At 36.0% G+C, this 20,841-nt stretch overlaps 4 protein-coding genes and 1 pseudogene across 9 annotated transcripts; 2 read left to right on the plus strand and 3 right to left on the minus strand.

Moving 5' to 3' along the window:
• Window positions 1-414: 414 nt before the first annotated feature.
• LOC144444838 (uncharacterized) lies at window positions 415-7,758 on the minus strand. The gene is made up of 8 exons (XM_078134392.1): window positions 7,492-7,758; window positions 6,699-7,322; window positions 5,857-6,112; window positions 5,143-5,564; window positions 3,908-4,093; window positions 2,978-3,601; window positions 1,815-2,067; window positions 415-1,531 (listed from the first exon to the last, which is right to left on the minus strand). Exons 1-8 carry the CDS (start codon window positions 7,716-7,718, stop codon window positions 1,136-1,138), a joined length of 2,988 nt encoding a protein of 995 aa, XP_077990518.1. The 5' UTR covers window positions 7,719-7,758; the 3' UTR covers window positions 415-1,135.
• A 943-nt stretch (window positions 7,759-8,701) lies between these two features.
• Window positions 8,702-9,070, minus strand: LOC144451108 (histone H2B, gonadal pseudogene; annotated as a pseudogene).
• A 364-nt stretch (window positions 9,071-9,434) lies between these two features.
• LOC144448977 (histone H2A) lies at window positions 9,435-9,809 on the plus strand. Its single transcript, XM_078139369.1, has one exon. It carries the CDS (start codon window positions 9,435-9,437, stop codon window positions 9,807-9,809), a length of 375 nt encoding a protein of 124 aa, XP_077995495.1.
• A 2,308-nt stretch (window positions 9,810-12,117) lies between these two features.
• Window positions 12,118-15,584, minus strand: LOC144444848 (arylsulfatase A-like). Its single transcript, XM_078134403.1, has 4 exons — window positions 15,307-15,584; window positions 13,638-14,261; window positions 13,087-13,339; window positions 12,118-12,718 (listed from the first exon to the last, which is right to left on the minus strand). Exons 1-4 carry the CDS (start codon window positions 15,582-15,584, stop codon window positions 12,320-12,322), a joined length of 1,554 nt encoding a protein of 517 aa, XP_077990529.1. The 3' UTR covers window positions 12,118-12,319.
• Window positions 15,585-15,732: 148 nt separating this feature from the next.
• LOC144452747 (intraflagellar transport protein 43 homolog A-like) lies at window positions 15,733-20,834 on the plus strand. Of its 6 annotated transcripts, none has more exons than XM_078143899.1 (7): window positions 15,733-15,874; window positions 16,847-16,975; window positions 18,030-18,106; window positions 18,824-18,853; window positions 19,301-19,347; window positions 20,063-20,211; window positions 20,378-20,834. In XM_078143899.1, exons 1-7 carry the CDS (start codon window positions 15,836-15,838, stop codon window positions 20,546-20,548), a joined length of 642 nt encoding a protein of 213 aa, XP_078000025.1. In that variant the 5' UTR covers window positions 15,733-15,835; the 3' UTR covers window positions 20,549-20,834. The 6 variants fall into 6 exon arrangements, with proteins under 6 accessions (XP_078000025.1, XP_078000041.1, XP_078000033.1 ...); XM_078143915.1 differs by having other exon boundaries at window positions 16,847-16,936; XM_078143907.1 differs by lacking the exon at window positions 18,824-18,853.
• Window positions 20,835-20,841: the final 7 nt, after the last annotated feature.

A 20,841-nucleotide genomic window follows, 5' to 3' on the forward strand; every position in this document is an offset into this window, starting at 1 on the left:
GGTTTTTGTATTTTGTGGTCTCACGTTTGTAACAAAATCGCAACGCACCATTTGAAGCGCTAAATTTTGTTTATACCAAAGTCCATACAAATATGTGATGTATCATATATGGCACAAATATCTTACTTGGTAAGGTCTTACAAAACAGAAAACAACAAAGAAAAAAAGAAGAAATAACTGACAAAGATGGTAAAAATTTCTAATTCAAGCATTTTATAGTCCTTGCAAAAAATAAGGGAAAACCAACCAATGCAAATGAAGTTGGCATGGCCATAATATGATAAAACAGATTATGATTACGTTATATCATGGAAGTGATGTCTTAAATGATAATATCATTACCCAAAGTTTGACAACTGTATTTCATTTGCATGCATTATAAAAGTACAATGTAAGTGTACATACATATTATTAACATCAGTACTTGAATAGGAGATATGACAGTACAGCAAGAAGCCATATTTAGGTGAAACATTTCATGGTTTGGCCACTAGGAGTGCTGTTTGCAAGCTGGATGTGAGGGTTGGAAGTGAGGGTCAAAATAGTTGAGTATTATACTAGTGTAAAGCCAGCAGTAGTTTTCTGTGTCGTTTTCATTGTAGTTTTATTAGTGACTACCCATAATCAAAACATGCTTAACTACTACATTAATGCTCTTTCAAGAACAGATACAATTTGTCCACAGATGTGCATTACCATAAAATCAGTGGCCTTGACCAAAGTTTAGCCCTCACTTTGCTGAATTTGAGATGCCCTCTTGTGATCCTTATGAGCAAAATGACTGGTAACCAGAATATAGCACATTACAGGATTCTTTTCTTCATCTTACATGTAATGATCATCTTTCACCTTTGTTCCAATGTTTTGGAACGGTTTTATAAACCTGTATGAATATACTAAATGAAAAGAATGTGTGCTAAATTCTTTATCTTTTCAAATCAGATAAATATACAAACAAATGTGTAACACAACTGCATAACTTTTTAAAAAAATACTGTTACTAATGGTATCAGCTTGACAGACAATCATTTCACCACACCTATGGCACTACAAAACTAGTTCAGCTAGTAGATTTAAGGTTTAAAACAATACATTTCACAGATTAAAAATCAGAACAGCGTCTTTAGTATCGATTTCACATGCACTGACAACAGGATGGGAAAGGCGAACATCCCGGATTACAACAAGGTTCTACATTTGGGTCTGATCGTTTATTGATTTCTGAAGGTGCCCAGACTAACTCTGCTTCAAATTTCATTCTGATGTCATCAATTTTCTTCAAAATTGCACTATAAGCTGGATCTGTGTTCAAGTTATAAACTTCTGATGGGTCTGTGTTCAGATCATACAACAGCGGTGGAAAATGGGCCGTTCTTTTAGCTGTGGGACGGCAATCAAGGTCATGAGTAAAGTCACAGTTGTCACTTCCTTCTGTGAAGTAATGGGCTTTGTAGTGCTTGTGTCTCACTGCATAGATCGGATACAATGGGTCAGCATATGCAAATATGTAGAAAAATGTGTCTCTCTTGCTCTGTAAAATAGAAAAAATTTAATAGCAATAATAACAAAAAAAAATTGAAAACAAAGGTACAGATTTTTATTTAGGGAGTGATAAACAGATGTAGATGAAATTTGTCTACAGCAGATCTACACTCATCAAATAAAGTTGAAACCTCCTGACACCTCATCTACAAAGTTCCAATGCAGTGACAGGCTGCTTCTATAGATTTGTCCACAGTAGACAAGATTTCATCAATGTACAGGGGCTTTGCAAATATATGCCTTCACATAAAAAGAAACCCTGTCTTTTTTACCTTTTCTTGTTGAAACAGCAATGGTCCAATATCTACACCATCCAGTGTAACATTTGGTAATGTTGCATTGACGAGGTTGGCTATGGTTGGTAAGAAATCTAGCGTACTAGCTAATTCCATTGTCCTACCAGGTTTGACTCTTCCTGGCCAATACGCAATAGCAGGCACACGCTGACCACCCTCATACGTAGTACCTTTACCACACTTCAATGGGCCTGCATTACCACCTCGATTTTCATTGCGAAGACTTGGTCTGAGAAGGAAATAGAAATAGACATAGGGTGTTATTTGTTTTTTTAGAAATTTAATATGATTATCTACTACTTCAAAACAGTCCCAAATTTTTTATTAATTGTCATGTATTTTTCAATGACATGAACAACTGAGCACACTTTATTCATTCAATGATGGCCACTTGTAGATGTTTGTGAAGTTAAAACTTGATGGGAGACATTGCGGCGAATGCACTGATGTCACTTTAAGCAAAATATTACATAATGGGTCACAAAATATTCATGTATTGTCTTTGCTTTCATATGAGAATTATATTTCCAAAATTTCAATGATAGGACACAACCTTCCAATGTAATAAACCCGACAATGGATTCATTGCAACAGCTCCCAGCTTTTTTTTTAAGCCAAACTTTCCATCTGTATGTGTGTTTTTCATGATTAAATCTCTTGACTTGCGACAAATATTCTCAACTTTTTCCACATTAATGAAAGGGAAACGATACCATGTGAAGTCACTATGTTTTATAAAAACTTGGATGTTAAACATTGAGACATAATGTGTTGTTGTCATTCACTTTCACTTATCGGTACAAGCTGGCATTGATCAGAACTTAGGTAGAAGTGATGTATACTATAGGTCTTGCTAGGCAAATTGTTGTGGACTAGCTGTTTATATTGTTATTGTAACTGTATAACAACAAGTGGTCAACAATATGTTTAACAGAAGTTGCCGAGAAAGACCTGTACATCATTTCTGCATAAGTTTGGATAGATGCCAGCTCTGTACTGATAAGTGAAAGTGAATGCATTTTACATATATCTTGTTTGACATCCAAATTTTTATTAAACATAGTGAATTCACAGAGAATCCTTCCCCTTTTAAAAAAATAAAAGAAAGAAAGATATGTCAGATCAGAGTTGTAACATACCCATTATCAGAGGTGAAGAGTATTAATGTATTGTTTTCTACACCACTATCCCTAAGTTGTTGTATGACATGACCAATACCATAGTCCAACTCTGCTAATGAATCACCAAATGTTCCCCTTGAAGTGGAGTTCCTAAATTGCTTACTAGCAAACTGTGGATGATGCACATGATTGAAGGCATAATATAAAAAGAATGGTGTTTTCTTTGCTGCATTTGTTGAGATGAATGTAGTAGCTTGCTGGATGTATTTCTCTTCCAGCACAGTAAAGTCAGTGGGCTGCTCAATTATTTTATCATCTTTATATAATGGACACCCAGGATAGTATAAATCACACTGATTAAAACATGGGTCATCGGGATAAAAACATTTGAGACATGGACAAAAGTCCTGAGAGTAGGGTATCCCATAATAACTATCAAATCCATAGTGGATTGGTGAGTATTCATTGTTCTTGCCCACACCTAAATGCCATTTGCCAACAATGCTTGTACTGTAACCTTTAGTCTTTAAAATTTGTGCCAGCGTTGTCTCATTGTGTGGTAGCCCTCCTGTAGACTCTGGTAGGAAAACTCCAGGCCATACACCAAGCCTTGGTGGTAGTCTACCTGTCAGTAATGAGGCTCTGAAATGATCAAAACAAAATTGAGAGACGTTGTTAAAGAATTACAATCTTCAGAAAGACCTCTTTTTGTACCCTATTCCCAACTTGCAAGCAGTCTCAGCCAAGTGAAGGGGTACAGAAGACCTGGTCGAAATTTCAAAAATACATATAAATAATTGAAAAGAATGAATGTAAATGTACTGAATATGCCCCCAATACACAAACTATGTGTTGTTGACTGCTAGCTGTTAGTTACCCTCCCACTATATTTCCGCATGTGATCGATACCAATGTGCAATATCAGAATATCACACGGTACATACTTACCTTGACGGACTGCAAAGTGGGTTTGCAGTGTAAAACTGAGTAAAATGTAGTCCATTGTTGAAAAGATTATCAATGTTTGGGGTTTGACTAGTAGGGTGACCATAGCATGACAAGTCCCCATACCCAAGGTCATCAGCGAACAGAATAACGATGTTTGGACTCGGAGACTGTGCAGCTAACGAAATACTCCCACATAACCAAAGAGACAAAATAGTAATATATTCAGATCGAAAGCACCATGTTAAAACCATATTGACTATCCAAGAACACGCAATGGTTCCAGTATTTTATTTATTTAACTTCATATCGACGGGTACGGAAGGTGACAAGGTTAAGTCCCCATCAGGTGACAATCAGCTGATTTTAGACCACCTAGGTTCCTGAACAAAATACTGTGCACGTTACATAACGCACTACAACTTACAAGCACGTCAACAGCTTTTGGGATGACTATTCAAATATACCTTTTACTTTATCATTAATCTTACATAAAAAGTATACGGAGCCGATAGCTTGCAAGTAGTTTTATACTGTTTATATCTTACAACGTAAAGGTATTTAGAAAGTTTATACGTAGACGAACTAAAAACTTATAGTTATACATTTATTGCAAAAGATAGCAGAACTACTCTTAAAATTGTATCCCTTTGAATCTGGTAAACCTGAGGTCTAAGGAAAAGAATTTGTTTCTTAGCTGAGATGTGTACAAAGGAATGTATTTATTGCAAAACATATAGAATGTCACTTTGACATACATATCATGTGTATTTTAAAAATGTCTCAGTGTATGTTTATATTCAAAATATTTTTGAAATATAAAGTTTTGTCATTTATTGGTTTCATTCTAAGTTCAATACTATATGAAAATTTATCTTTCAAATACCATAACATATCCAGTGACTTTCTGTTGCTGATGTTTATTTTCATACATGTTGTGACCATGGTATACAAAAATATACATGTATGTGTAAGCAACATTATTTTTGTTGTTAATATTCTGGATATGTTTTGTCATATTTGATTGAATAATACTGAAATGTATGTTGTACAATATATATATATATATATATATATATATATATATATATATATATATATATATATATATATATATATATATATATATATATATATATATATATATATATATATATATATATATATATATGAAAAATGTTATTCATTTTTGTTGTTGCTATTTTTCTGTATATGATGTGTCTTATCATATTTGATTGAATAGTGAACTGCCATACAATGATCTGTGGCATTGACAACAGGATGGAAAAGGTGAGCAACCTGGTGTACAACACGGTTCTACATATTTATCAACAGGTCTCAAAATTTCACTTTCAGCCCAGTCCATAGTTTCAACATGCTGAATATAAATCTGCCAAATTGTGTCCAATAACTCTTTATATTGAGGCAAAAAGCTTAGATTATACTGTTCTGATGGATCTAGGTGGAGATCATACAACAACGGTGGATCATGGCGGATGAGATTTGCTGAAGGGCGGCAATCTTTGTCGGGATATTGTGCACCACACATAGGAGCCCCCTGTGTGTAGTAGTGTGCTTTATACTGCTGGTATCTGACAGCATAAACTCCAATTTCTTTCTCTGGTTTTTCGTAATAATAGAAAAATGTGTCTCTTTGGCTCTGAAATAAAACAGAAATGGTGGTATTATATTGGTATTAAAAGTGAAACAAATAAAGTACCCTCAAAACCTCAAGCCTTATGCTAGTATGAAGGATATATATATATATATATATATATATATATATATATATATATATATATATATATATATATATATATATATATATATATATATATATATATATATATATATATATATATATATGGCATGGTAAATGTGCCCATTTATAGTTTATTTCTGAGGTTCAATTTACATTAACACAAATCATTTGACATTGTTTTCATTCATACCTTTCCTTCTTCAAATAATACTGGACTCATGTCCATGCCATCAAGTGTAACATTTGGTAATGGTGCTCCAACCAGTTTGGCCAATGTAGGTAGAAGATCCAGAGTACTGGCCAACTCTGGTGTTCTTTTTCCAGACTTGATTCTTCCTGGCCAATATGCTATAGCAGGAACGCGTTGACCACCTTCATATGTAGTACCTTTACCACACTTCAGTAGACCTGCAGCACCTCCTCTGACTTCATTCACAGTGCTTGGGCTACAATGATAAACAAAGTTTTTAAAATAGGTATAAAAGTAGTCACAAAATTTGCATCTTTTAGATCACAATCACTTTCCTGCACATAAACCTTCATTTTGGAAGTAATCATGCATTCAAAATTTGTCAAAACATATCAACTTGCACTATCAGTCATAGATAGTTAAAATTAATCACAGTTTCCTATGTTTTTCTCGGGGTTACATGTCAAAAGTATGGTGCAATGCGTAGAAATCTACTCATGGCCAAAAACAACCATCAGTTTTATACCAAGCAGTTCAAGTTTATAAAAAAAAATGAGATTTTTTTTTTTTTTTTTTCAAGTACCATGTATAATCCTTGGGTATATCTTGGTTTGATCTGTTGTCTTGAATTCATTTGCTTCTTCGCTAATATTGCGCAGTAAAATAATGGTAAAATACAGCGATTGTCCATCTCATTTGTGAATGTCAGCTCCCCCCCCCCCCAACAACAACAACAGAATGTTAACCAAGCAAAATGGGACAGAAAGAGGAGCAAATCAGTACAAGAGAACACATAAAACCCACTGTTTGGTAGGACATTCTGAGTGTAAGATTATATATACCCATTGTCTGAGGAGAAAAACACAAGAGTGTTTTCAGCTATTCCTTGATTGTGCAGTTCTTCCAGAACTTGTCCAACACTCCAGTCAACTTCAGCTAAGGAATCTCCAAAGACACCTCGCAGAGTTGAATTCCGAAACTGTTTCCCAGCAAACTGTGGAGCATGACAGTGCTGAAATGCATAGTATAGGAAAAATGGATTCTTTTCCTTGGATTTTGTAGCAATGAAGTTTCTTGCTGCTGTAGCGTATCTCTCATTCAATGTCAATAAATCAACTGGTTGGTCTATGATTTCAGTGTTGTAATACAATGGACACCCAGTAAAGTATGGCTTGCAGGGTATAAAACAAGGTGCATCTGGCCAAAAACATGTGATGCAAGGACACTGGGCATGAGTGTATGGAATCCCAAAGTAGTAATCAAATCCAAAATTTGTAGGTAAATATTTATGATTCTTTCCAACTCCAAGGTGCCACTTTCCTATCATTCCAGTTTGATAGCCTTGTTGTTTCAGCATTTTGGCAATGGTTGTTTCGTTCAATGGAAGACCACCAGTGCAATTAGCTTGGAATACTCCTGGATAGACACCAGTTCGTGGTGGTAAACGACCAGTCAATAATGATGCCCTGTTTGAGTAACAGTCAAGAACATTAATTGTATTATTGATGAGTATGAAGAAATAACGTTATCTGGTAACTTAGCTGCAATAATCTATCTAAATTAAATCAATATGCAAAACAAAAAATCTTCATAAAGAACACAGTGAGTGGCCATTACAATAATGATCCAACCAACCTTGACGGACTACAAACTGGGCTTCCAACATAAAACTGAGTGAATAGCAACCCATCTGAAGCAAGTTTGTCTAGATTTGGGGTGGACGACGTGGGGTGACCGTAACATCCTAAGTCTCCGTACCCTACATCATCAGCGAAAAGGACAACTACATTGGGATTACGATTTGAAGAAAGGGTGACGATGGGAAATATGCACAAAACAACGAATAGCCCAAGGCAGTACATGATGATGCATGAGGGACGGGTACAGTACACAACAACACGTCCGAGCGCTAGCGAGCAATACAACAACTGAACGGAAATAAAGCCCCTTATCTTAGTCATAAAAGAGTGTCCTTGTACATAACCGGATCCTTATGGAGGGAATACCAGAAAACGTCTGTGGTCTAATCCTGCAGACAAAACCACAGACCACTTGATTGTTCGGGTTAAAAAACGGCAACCGTAGCAATACGACAAACGAACAAACCAAGACAAATAAAGCAATCCACCGTTGCATTGCATTATTTATGCTAGATTTGCTTCTCCCTTGCAGCTATTTCCAAAAGACATCCTCGGAAAGTGTATAACACGTCAGCTGTTCTGAAACTGCAAACCGTAAAATTATCATGAACTTTAACAGTGTTGTACTCAAAATGTAGTGATATCTAGATAACATTTGCAGTAATCCATAATTTGATAATAGATGCAGAAAGATTCTGTAATGTATCTACTACTTCAATAATTCACATTTGAGTACATCACTGTCATCAGGTTATCTATGCACTAAATATAGTTATCATTGGCAGGCCTGTTTTTAATATTATGGTATCACATATCGCATATTTATGTTTGTTTTTCACTGTCATGATTTGTTTTATTTGTATTTATTTATTTATTTATTTATTTATGTATGTATGTATGTATGTATGTATGTATGTATGTATGTATGTATGTATGTATGTATGTATGTATGTATGTATGTATGTATGTATGTATGTATGTATGTATGTATGTATGTATGTATGTATGTATGTATGTATGTATGTATGTATGTATGTATGTATGTATGTATGTATGTATGTATGTATGTATGTATGTATGTATGTATCCTCATTCTTTATTCTAATTATATATGTATGTATATGCTTTGGTTTGGTAGTTCTCCTTTTGGAGGATGTGGTGGCCCTGAAAAGGACCGTTTGGTTTGTGTATGCTGAGCATACGATTTACTTGGAGCTGGTGTACTTAGTGACGGCTTTGGTACCCTCACTGACGGCGTGCTTGGCAAGCTCACCGGGCAACAAGAGACGTACAGCAGTCTGGATCTCTCTGCTGGTGATGGTGGATCTCTTGTTGTACTGGGCCAGGCGGGAAGCTTCAGCTGCAATACGCTCAAAGATATCATTGACGAAGCTGTTCATGATAGACATGGCTTTTGAAGAAATACCAGTATCAGGGTGGACCTGTTTCATGACTTTGTAGATGTAGATACCATAGCTTTCCTTTCTACGTCTCTTTCTTTTCTTGTCACCACTTCGTACAGCTTTAGCCTGACCGGCTTTCTTGGCAGCTTTTCCACTTCCTTTGGGAGGCATGTTTGAAATACTCGTATGATGTTGGTCAGAGTTTGATGTGTTGAAACAGTGGAAACAGTTGCCTTTTTATAGCCAAAGAAATGCAAATGACGGATTCTGAAAGTGTTATTGCTGGGAAGAAGTGTTAGGCGGGAAAAGCAAATTCAATAGAAAATTATCACTTTCTACTATTGCCTTTAGCTTCGCGCCAAATCAGTCTTTGTCATTGTAAATTACTACCTGTTCCTTGTTATGATTGGCCAAAGTTGACTGTAACCAGAATCTTAGCTTTTGCTATAAATTTGGAGGATTTCCGAGCCATATCATTCATTGTAACATCGACGTAGTCACCACCCTCGAAAAACCAACAACCAACAATCCCATTATGTCTGGACGTGGTAAAAGTGGCAAAGCCAAAGGCAAGGCAAAGAGTCGTTCAAGCAGAGCTGGCCTGCAGTTTCCAGTCGGTCGTGTCCACCGTTTCCTTCGTAAAGGCAACTACGCTCAACGTGTTGGTGCTGGTGCCCCAGTCTACTTGGCTGCCGTTCTCGAATACTTAGCCGCTGAAATCCTTGAGTTGGCTGGAAATGCCGCCCGTGACAACAAGAAGACCAGAATCATTCCACGTCACTTGCAACTGGCTGTCCGTAATGACGAAGAATTGAACAAACTGATGGGTGGTGTCACCATTGCCCAGGGTGGTGTATTGCCAAACATCCAGGCAGTACTTTTACCAAAGAAGACTCAATCCAAAAAGTAAATCGTATGCCCAGCCATCCACAAACCAAACGGTCCTTTTCAGGACCACCACATCCTCCAAAAAGAGAACTACCTAAACTTCACGCAAAGACACGTTTCTTTTCCATTGTTTTTTTTGTGTGCCTATCATTTGCCATTTTAAAATCAAAACTTATTCAAGTTATTTTGGTTATTCCTATACCTGGGTGGTTTATTCACACACAAAAAAAACATGCATATGATCTATGATATGATGTGTTGGAAAAAATCGGGTATTTGTTTATGTCAAGATGTAAATCTCCAAGGGGGAAATTCATGTGATAGTCTAAAACATATTAGTCTATTCTTTACATATACATGCTGTTCGAAATTTTCACAGCTGTGATACCGATCTTTGGGTAGTGGCTAACAATGCACATAATAAATGTTTCTGTTGTAACACATCTTCATGCATTTTCTATAGACTCACAGACAATGGAAATATAGAATAAAAGATTCTTCGCTGTTGGCACACTCCTGTTAGTAACGACTTCCCACACCAACGAGTCTTCATAATATATTCATTCGATCACAGTTTACATGTTACTTATCTGTGATGTAACATAGGACAAGACATACGGGAGCCTTCAGAACGGGCTGTAGTAGGGGGGAAGGTCCCGGGGAAATCAGGACCATCACCGTCAAAATCATCACAATTTAAATACTACTACTAGGTAATCTATAGCAAATATTTTATCACGGGTGCAGAGAGCGTGTAATTGATATGATCGATCGATTTATTGATTATTTGATTAAATGGTGAAATAAAACTTTTCCATCTTTCTCTCATACAGCTGTATATAATTATCTCTTTATTGACTAAGTCATAGACTCTCCATCTATGACTAAATAAAGACACCTTGTCCACTCTTCTATCTAAAAACAATTTGCTTTATCTCTTATCTTACGGGAGACTATCACACCGAACAAACACTCAGCCATGCAAAACTAGTATATTCGGAGAGCTCACTGATTCCCTAATATAATATAATGATCACATTTTGAAAACGTTAAATATGGTTACAGTGCAGTGTCAAAACCCTTTGAAAATCAAAACTCAATCAATGTTGAATTACCTTTATCAGTCTCTTCATAGTCTAGACCCTCCAGATGGTGGAGGGTCTATGGTCTCTTCCTGGAAAGATTCACTTGTTTATCTATGTATGCTGTGGACCATTTTGAATACCAAATGCAGATGAAATCAGGGGAGTGATATTTGGGAGTTGGTATGCAATATACTACCAACTCCTTTTTTTTTGGGGGGGGGGAGATTTAGCATTACAATATACTACTCCTTTTTTGGATCTACCTACAAGTGAAAGTGAACGAAACCAACACATTTTCTCCCGTTAACATCCAAGTTTTTATTAAACACAGTGAATTCACAAGGTATCCTTTCCCTTTAAAAACTACAGTTAAACCATTATTGCAACTTTTACTTCAAATTTAGCACCTTAATGCCTTACTTTGCACTTCAAGGCACACTTAAAGAACACATTTCCATATAATATATATTCCTTACACATTTACAACTTTTAAAAACTATATCTCTCTTGTGCCACTGGCAATACCAAAAATATACATAAAATAAACCTGTGTGAGATTGGTTATACAAATCATCTAGACCTGCTCATGTTCTCACAATACTCTTATAATCAATAGTATTTTAATTACTGGCCATTTCCTACAAAATTATACAAAGTAATCCTCTCATTATTAGATAAAAGAACTAGTTTATTTTCACTTTTTGGAATGAAATATCTACTGGTGCAGCATAAAAATCTTGTTCCCTGTAAAACAATAGCTTGTCCAATGATAGACATGCCTTTTGAATCTGGGAAATAAAGCATTATATTTATTTTAAGTACATCAAACATAACCCTTTACACAGCACCAGTAACCTGAGTAACAAAACCCATGCTATGCACAGAATATAAAGATGTGAGTTACATAGATTGATTTTGGTAATATTTTACTTTGGCTATATGCTCTTTTTCAAAGAGTGAATCAATATTTTTGCATTAAACATACAATACAGTAGGTTTGAAAGACAGACAATTTGCTCTTGAGCAAGTTAAACTCATCTAAATTGTGATGCTGGTCAAAGTCACCCTAAACATTCCTTTAATATGATGGTTAACAATTTAAACATGATATTTGCCTACTTCTGCCATGCACAAACCAAGTTAGTTATTGTCTTTGAACTGAAAATATGGATCATATACCCTGGATTATCTATACCCTGGTTGTTCCACGTCACAATAATGTGTGTCTATATCATTGGTTCTATGGCATTTGAAACACAAATGAAAACATTCCACATCACCATTATTTTTCCCAATTTTTCATAAATTATGCTTGAGGAGGAATAATAAACTCATGACCTAAGGGTTTTCGTCATCACTCATCTAGCAACTCATAGAGGCAAGGTCCTTGAATCATACTCTCCTTGGCTAAATGTGGCAATTTCCCTTCACGACTTCAAGATTATTTTCAGGAACAAGAACAACATGATGGAAATGGTTTACAACCAGGATTACAGCAAGGTTCTACATTTTTATCACTTGGTCTGTTCATCTGACTTTCTCCCCACACCAACCCTGCTTCAAACTTCTTCTTAATCTCATCAATTTTTTCTAAGATTGGTAGATATTCCTGGTCACTACTCAGATTGTAGATTTCTGATGGATCCACGTTTAGATCATACAGTAGTGGTGGGATATGTTGGGTGAGGTTTGTAGAAGGACGACAATCTTTGTCTGGGTTGTTAGGACCTGATGTTCCTGATCCTTGAGTGTAATAGTGAGCTTTGTACTGCTTATATCTTACTGCATACACACCCGGATCTGGTCTAGCGTCACTGAAAAAGTAGAAGAAAGTTTCTCTCGGACTCTGAAAGTAAATATTGGAAAAACAGTGTTAACTGTTTGTTGTGAACACAGTGATGACAAGACAGTATCTATTCTATAACATGCTTATGACATGTATGAGTGTGACCTACAACCAATGTTTCTTAAATGGTGAAGGCAATGGACAAGGTGACTTTAGATGTTGCATTTGTTGACCACTGTCTAGAAACAGTTCAGACTAAGAATATCCATAGTGGTGAACTGTGATTCCAGATGAAAATCAACTGTAAATGAAGTTCAAATCTTTCAAACAAAACATATCTCACATTATTTAAACTTACATGGTGCCATCTAGTACTGTAACTATGACCGAGTTATGAGCCGAGTTGGAAAACAAATTCAGCAACTGACCTTTTCCTGTTGAAACAACAATGGTCCAATATCCACACCATCCAGTGTAACAGTTGGTAATGTTGCATTGACGAGGTTGACTATGGTTGGTAAGAGATCCAGAGTACTAGCTAATTCCATTGTCCTACCAGGTTTGACTCTTCCTGGCCAATATGCTATAGCAGGCACACGGTGACCACCCTCGTACGTAGTACCTTTACCACACTTCAGTAGACCTGCATTACCACCCCTGACCTCTCTCAGCAAACTTGGTCTGAAAGCCAATCACAAATATATCTCATGATTGATTCTTCAACAATATATGTAGACAGGTCACTTTTGACAGAAGTGTATAAGTAAAGGATAGACAACAAGGTGCGTAATACCATGGCTCCAATTATGGTGATGACTTGATGGTATTCACTAAACACTGCACTCACATCTCTTAGTTTCAACTTGCACCCAAATTCACACTCAACCCATCAATGTGGTATTAGACTTGATAACTCTAAAGGTTGGGGGATTACATTATTTCATTTAGAAAGTTACATTTACTGATGTGAGGAACTCACCCATTATCAGATGTAAAGAATATAAAAGTGTTATCTTCTATATTCTGTGCTCTAACCTCTTCGATGATCTGTCCAACTGCCCAATCCAACTCTGCCAAGGAATCACCAAAAGTTCCACGTAAAGTGGTATTTCTAAATGCTTTACTAGCAAACTGTGGGTGATGTGTATGTTGCAATGGATAGTACAGAAAGAAAGGCTTTCCAGCCTGTGCATTCTTAGAAATGAAATCCCTTGCTTCATTGCTGTACCTTTCAGTTAATGTGGTCAAATCTACAGGTTGTTCAAATATTGTAGTATTGTGATAGAGTGGGCAGCTAGTATAACCAGGAGCACACTTATCCCAGCATGCATCTCCTGGATAGAAACACTTTAAGCATGGACACATGTCATGAGAGTAAGGGATTCCATAATAGCTATCAAATCCATAGTTGGTTGGTAGATACATCTGATTTTTACCAACTCCAAGGTGCCACTTCCCAATGATTCCAGTTCTATAACCCAGTGGTTTTAATAAAGCAGCTATGGTTGTTTCATTGCGAGGAAGACCTCCTGAAGAGGTTGGCCAGAATACTCCTGGCCACATTCCTGTCCGAGGTGGCAGACGTCCTGTCAGCAGAGCAGCTCTGTAAAAACATGCCATGGCAAACGTTTTAGTTAGGATATTTCTTCATTTCTCTGTTACTATCAGTTGAGAGCTAATTAAAAAAAAGTTATAACAGCAAAATGTGGGTGACATGTCCAATACTTAATTAATTGCATCTCTAATTATGGCCCCGTTTACACACAGATGTGTTCAAATGATGACCATTTTCCCTTGACCAATCTCCAAACTTTATTCTAAAAAAGTAACATCCTTAACATCACCCCAATATCGTCACACACTAATAAAATGTTAGCTGCAATAATAGTACAATTACTCATCATAGTAAACCAGTTTCATTTACGACACCATCCAATACGTTGAGGTTATTTCGCAGTGTTACAGAAGAAATAACAGCTCTGGTTTGCGGGCATGCAATTGGTTTTTTAATTGCTTAATTTGCACAAAACATTGTTGAGTAAAACCTACAATTTATTGCACACAGCTATAGTAGTCATCACTTGACATTTAAAGGGAAGTAACTCTGTCTATCCTGTTGTGCTAGTGCCAATAAAAATGTTAGCTACAGTAATTGTTGCGTTACATTTAATTTTTAGTGTCTTAGATTTTTATGTAGTATTGTTTCAGAATTTATGTTCACAGCTATACTCTCTAAATTGGCACGTCGCTTGACATGTAAAGGGGGCGTGACTTTACTTTGCAGTTTTGCTGATAAAAATATTAGCTGCAATAATTATAGCGTTAACTTTTTGTGTCTTGCCTTTTTATCTTTCCGGGATTAGCGAAAAAATGATGGGCAAAACCCGGAAGGGTAAAAGCTTAGAAACAAAAAATGACGCTACTAGTTTGTTCTGCAAATATAGTCTAAAATATAAACAGGAGCGCAAAAGTAACAAGTATTAATAGTGCGAGCTTGACTTTTGTAAAGTGGGCGTGATCTGTACAATTCTATTGAGTTTTGTCTTTTTCCTAATATCGTCGGGTGGACAACATTATCATTATCGCTGACAAAAGTCTCTATGGCTATTGCGTGCTGATATTGTCATGAAACCCTACTTTTGTTTTACCTTGACGGGCTACACACCGAATTAGCCGAATAAAATTGTGTAAACAAAAGACCATCTGACGCTAGTTTATCGAAGTTCGGACTGACCGATGTTGGGTGTCCGTAACAGCTTAAATCTCCATATCCTAAGTCATCCGCAAATATTATAAGAATGTTAGGGTTTCTATTAGGACTTCGCGCAAACGCAGCTATTATTAGAACTTGTGAAGTTACGAAAATGCCATAAAGTAGCGAAATACAAGTATGAGTAATGATGCGTCGACTACAGTGAGCTGCCATTTTGATTTTCTCGCGATTATTTGCTCATGCGCATTTGAAGACATTCAGGAAATGTAACGAACTTGTTCATTGGTTTGAACGAACTAATCTAGGTGGCTTGTCCAATGATGAAGCTTCTAAGTTGTGTAGCTTGGTTTGCCACATTCCTTGTTATGATTTCGGAGACTCAACTCAACAACTAGTTCAACGCTAGACTGGTGATTTGGTCTGTCGGTGTTTCACTAGAAGACGACTTGAATTGGTAAAATATTATGGCGGACGACGATTTTGACTTCGGTTCGAGGAAAAAGGTTAGATTCATCAAAATCCACGAAATCAAGATGAAGGGAGAGTGAAAAGAACAAGAATTATTGCAATGACATGGCGCGAGTCGCTAGTCGTTGGTACCCCAGGCACTTGAATCAATCTGAATATAGCTGGAGATGTCGCATGTCACAAGTGTGATATTCCTCAGAACATACGCAATTAATCGCAAGTCTAAACTGTTTGCTACAATGCATGGATAAAATTGGCTGAACTGACAAAATGTTGCAACCATGGTAACAACACGAACAATTGTCATTAACATCTTGTTGACAGTATATTTGTATGATTGACAGAATGGTAACAAAACAAATCATATCATTGTTATCAACATGCACATTTCAGAGATTCACTTGGAAAGATAAAAGTCTGATGTTTTACCATGTTTTGAATGTGTAGATATTGTAAATATTTCTTCATTACATGTAATATTTTGTATTCATGAAGGTCAGTGTTCTCCCCACTACAGAGAAAGTGATGTGTGAACACCATCCTTGCTATCCAGGCCACCATGACAGGTTTTTGTTGTGCTTCAAAAGTGTTCTACCATCCTTGATCTTTAGCAATCTTTGAAATACTAAATATGTATACTTTCACATGAAGAGAAGTTGTTGAGACCACTGTCCATGTGCCTGTTAAATATTTAATATGAACAGTTTCACAATATGTTTCAATGTTGAAGACATGAATAGTATGTGCTGATCATTATACAAATTTCCATTTGATCTATATGGAAACCATTATGCAAATTAACACCATTCTTGGAAGTGGGGAAAACACTGAAGGTACTGTGATGTGTAAACATTGTCGGGTTCATTTCAGTATGTTAATGTTATTCCATCTCCAAAAAAAAATGTGTGTAATATCAGACAAGCATATCAGGTATTCAAAGTGGTGTTACCAAATCATTCAACAAACACATTCATTTTTCATACATTGCTATATGTGTATACAACTAGCCTGAAGTGAAGACAGGACGCCGAGCACGTGTTTTAGCTGACAGTGACACACCCAATGGTGATATAACAGTTGATGGTGATGACATAGCAGTAAGTGAATCATTGAAGACCACCTCTACTACTAACAATGTGAGTTAGCTCATCAACTAATCTATGGCAGTAGTATCACCAATGCACACATTTCATGCCATTGCAATCATAACCTAAGCACCGCACTGTTGGCATAGTCACATTTGGATAAATGAATACTAATTTTTTATTAACTGTCTAATGATAACGTGATGTCAGTTATTGCAATTGAGCATGCCTGCCGCCTTGATAATCTACCAACAATACTTAAGCTGCACAAGTTTTAACAACTGAATGCACAGACGTAATAAAACTAAAAAGGGGAATATTTGATTTCAGAGGTGGGGTGCTGGTAGACTGTCAGATACATCGTGATGTTTCGACCCTTACCGGCCTCCTCTCAGGGGTCGGCTGATGTGTGAGGATGCCCTGTCACAGTGTACCTTACAGACTAGGGTGCTGGAGGGTCTTTGAAGAAAAAAAATTAAGAAAATAAACTTTGTCTCTGAAAATATGACAAATCACACAAATAAGCAGGCACTGATTTTGTCATTTGAGCAAAAATGACATTTTTTGTTACAATTTGGTTATCGGAAAGGATGCCTTGTGAATCCACTTTCCATAAAAAAAAAAAAACTTGGATGTTAAGATGAAATGTGTTGGTTTCATTCACTTTCACTTATCAGTATGGTATTGACATCAGTCTGAATAAAAGGTAAAAGTGACATAGAGGCCAAGCTAGGGAACTTCAATTAATTTTAATGTATTGTCGATTGCTTTAATATAATGTTATACAATTACAACATGTTTAACGGAAGTTGCCTTGGAAACCACACTTTCACCTAAGTTTTGATTGATGCCAGCTCCATACTGATAAGAGGAAGTGAATGAAACCAATGAATACTATGTCTACATCTAAGTTTTTATTAAACATTGTGAATTCACAAAGTAGCCTTCCCTTTAAACACTCGTCACTGTAGTCTGTATCATAAGCCTCCAGCCCCCCTCCCCTCTACCCTATTAACCATGAGCAAACTACTACTACTAACTTGCCACTGAAGTATAACAAGTTGTGTTATGCTTTCAAAGCAAATCACATTCTGTTCTATTACAGGCTTCAGGAGCTCCACCCAGACCATCTCGAAGACAAGGTGGTTGGGCAGATGACATTCCAAAGTCAGCTAAAAAGGGGTAAGTAAAGTGACCCAGTGTGTCTACATACATAAAAATATTCTAGATTTAAATGTAAAAAAGAAAGCTTAGTTTGTATCAAGTATTAATCAAGGCTCAAATGAAACCCTGCAGTGACAAAAAAATAAATGTTGTAAGAATACTTCTAACAATCACAATATGTAAAATGTGTTGTTTGTAATAAATTAACATTAACCTCTATGAAAAGGTAAACATTCTCTTTCAAAAAATTACACTTTACTTAAAAGGAATATAAAACACATGTATGTACGTTGTAACAGATAAGAGTCACTGATATATTGAAAATCTCAAGAACTTGACATGCATTTCAATAATTCCAGAAGGCTTCTTAACTTTTCAAGGTGTAATCTGAAAGGTATTATTATATATATTGTTAATGACATGTTTGCTATAATTGAAATATACCAATCTATAAATTATGTTGTGTGTATTTGTTGAGGTAAAGTAAAGAACATTAATAGAAGGACTTTTCTTCCTTAGACATAAAATAAATGTATATCACTATATATCTTATAAATCTCTCTCAGCATATGTTGATCTTTATCATATCTTTTCTTGCAGCACTATGACTGTCTTCTTTTTTTTGTCCCGTGTGTCTTCCCTTTTTTGATAAAATAATGAACCAATAATAGTACTAATTCTAGAATCTATGCGCAATGACTGTATGCTGATGTTGTTGATTCTTCTCGGTTACAGAGGCAAGAGAGGGGAGCAGTTTTATGAAGAGTAACTACTTGGTTTTTTGATTTTAATCCTTTCATAACAAAAAAAAAGTTTGCACTTTTCCTTCACTGGTATTATTTTGGTTGGTGGTGGTGGTGGTGGTGGTGGTGGTGGTGGTGACCTGAATCATTGCACGCAAAAAAAAAATAAAAAAAATATAATACCATGTCATAGAATAACCTGTTAACCATATTAAAACTATAAGTGTGACACTTGAGAGTTTTTACCCTCATCCTGCTCTTGGTATTTTCATCACAGCAACATTTATTTTGCATTTCCATCCTTTAAAACTAGCTGAAATCTTCTTCTTCTTTTTTTGTTTTTGTCATGTATAAATGCCTGCCCTTTTGTAAATCTTGGTAAATGCTTAGTAGACTTGCATCCGTAGACTAGTTACTGACATGATTTGTATTCTGTGTCTGTTAATGTTAATATTTATTCCCATATTAGTGAAAGACTGAGACCAGCAAGTCCTGAGAGACATGACTCTGATGAAGGTAAGTTTGAAAGCAAGTCAGAAACTGTGACATGTGAAGAGTATATTCGAGCTTGTAATTTGAACATGTTAGTTGAATAGTACTACCACACACATCCAGGTTATCTCATCTAAGTGGCGACATTGAAAGCCGTAAGCTGGGGTATTATTTATTTCAATCAGACAACAACAATCTGCATTTGCTGGAAATGTATAAAATGCCAATACTTAGTCAGTATATATGTTAATTAGGGGTCAGTTGTATCCATAAGTAGTACAGCAACAGGTTGAAAGTGTGATTGCATTGGGGCACTGATTACTTGGTGTGGACCCTAAAATCAATTTTGATTGGATTTTTTGTACCATATTATATTATTTCCTTGTCAACTTATATGTAATTAATACTGAAACAGGTGTGCACATTGGATAGAGATGATATTTATGTAGAAGAATCTAAGTTAAGATGAATGTTTAGAGCACACTTTATTCATATGTTTCAAGTCAAGCCAGCCTGGTGGGAGAATTACAGTGGTTACGATAAAGCAAGTCAAGTCTATGACCATTTAATTAAAGTGACAGCATGGACCTGCAACTCATCAAGGGGGATTACAGATCAAACAGACAATATTATCAATGTAAAAGATGTTCTTCAGTGAAAATGTCAAACCACATACTCTTCATATAGAGAATCTTGGATTCAGTCAATATTGAGTAATTCATGTTCTCGTCATTTGTAGATATTCCAGTCATACCTGACCTCGAAGAATTTCAAGAAGAGGACATGGCAACACAGATAGCAGCGCCACCTAGTGTACAAGTGAATAGAGTTGCTACATACAGGGAGCTTGACAATGATCTTTTGAAACATTCACAACTTCTTACTTTGGTAGGTGGATACATTTTCTGACAGTATAGGATGTAAAGATTATTCTGTTATAAATTATCCAAGAATTGTGATACACCACATTTCTGTTTCAGAGCTTATAAGATTTCAGGGTTTGGCCACAAGAAGCACTGCTGATGTTGAATTTGAATTTTTTTCTTCCTGGTAGGATGGTGATATAGATTTGAAATTGCTGACAAGAGTATTAGCAGCAGAAAGTGAAGTTTATGAAGAAGACAAAGCGTGGGACTGGGATAGATTATTTACAGAGGTATCATCAGACTTACAAACAGAATGGGAAAAAGCTAACCCAGATGACGCTGAAGATAAAACACTTTGATTATTCATCATTCAAGTTTTCTTTCAACTATTCTTTTTGAAAAAAACCCCAACTATTTGCTTTCAAACATATTAAAATTTCATCAAGCTTTGATTTGTCAGTGTTGTGTACTTTGTATATATTTCTTCTATATACTGTTTAAAGTTATGTTAGATGGACTTCAAAGTATTTGTATTCCTATATTTTCAGCAATTCAGTGCAGACAAATTAGAGTTGTATATTCTCATCTTCAGTAAATGTATATCGTTTAAAACTAAGGTCTGTACTTATAGATTGACTTGTATATTGTCTGG

The sequence above is a fragment of the Glandiceps talaboti genome, chromosome 2 (genome assembly GCF_964340395.1).
Source record: "Glandiceps talaboti chromosome 2, keGlaTala1.1, whole genome shotgun sequence".
Lineage (NCBI taxonomy): Eukaryota > Metazoa > Hemichordata > Enteropneusta > Spengelidae > Glandiceps > Glandiceps talaboti.

Bases quoted from the DNA above. Each gene is read 5' to 3' on its own strand.
- LOC144448977 (XM_078139369.1), top strand. From the start codon at position 9,435: ATGTCTGGACGTGGTAAAAGTGGCAAAGCCAAAGGCAAGGCAAAGAGT.
- LOC144452747 (XM_078143899.1), top strand. From the start codon at position 15,836: ATGGCGGACGACGATTTTGACTTCGGTTCGAGGAAAAAG. The intron at 16,976-18,029 runs GTGAGTTAGCTC...GTTCTATTACAG, and splicing joins CCACCTCTACTACTAACAAT to GCTTCAGGAGCTCCACCCAG. The intron at 18,854-19,300 runs GTAACTACTTGG...TTCCCATATTAG, and splicing joins GGGGAGCAGTTTTATGAAGA to TGAAAGACTGAGACCAGCAA.
- LOC144444838 (XM_078134392.1), bottom strand. From the start codon at position 7,718: ATGTACTGCCTTGGGCTATTCGTTGTTTTGTGCATATTTCCCATCGTC. The intron at 3,602-3,907 runs GTAAGTATGTAC...TGATCATTTCAG, and splicing joins CCACTTTGCAGTCCGTCAAG to AGCCTCATTACTGACAGGTA. The intron at 2,068-2,977 runs GTATGTTACAAC...TTTCCTTCTCAG, and splicing joins CTCTTCACCTCTGATAATGG to ACCAAGTCTTCGCAATGAAA.
- LOC144444848 (XM_078134403.1), bottom strand. From the start codon at position 15,584: ATGGCAGCTCACTGTAGTCGACGCATCATTACTCATACTTGTATTTCG. The intron at 13,340-13,637 runs GTGAGTTCCTCA...ATTGGCTTTCAG, and splicing joins TTCTTTACATCTGATAATGG to ACCAAGTTTGCTGAGAGAGG. The intron at 12,719-13,086 runs GTCAGTTGCTGA...ATTTACTTTCAG, and splicing joins TGTTGTTTCAACAGGAAAAG to AGTCCGAGAGAAACTTTCTT.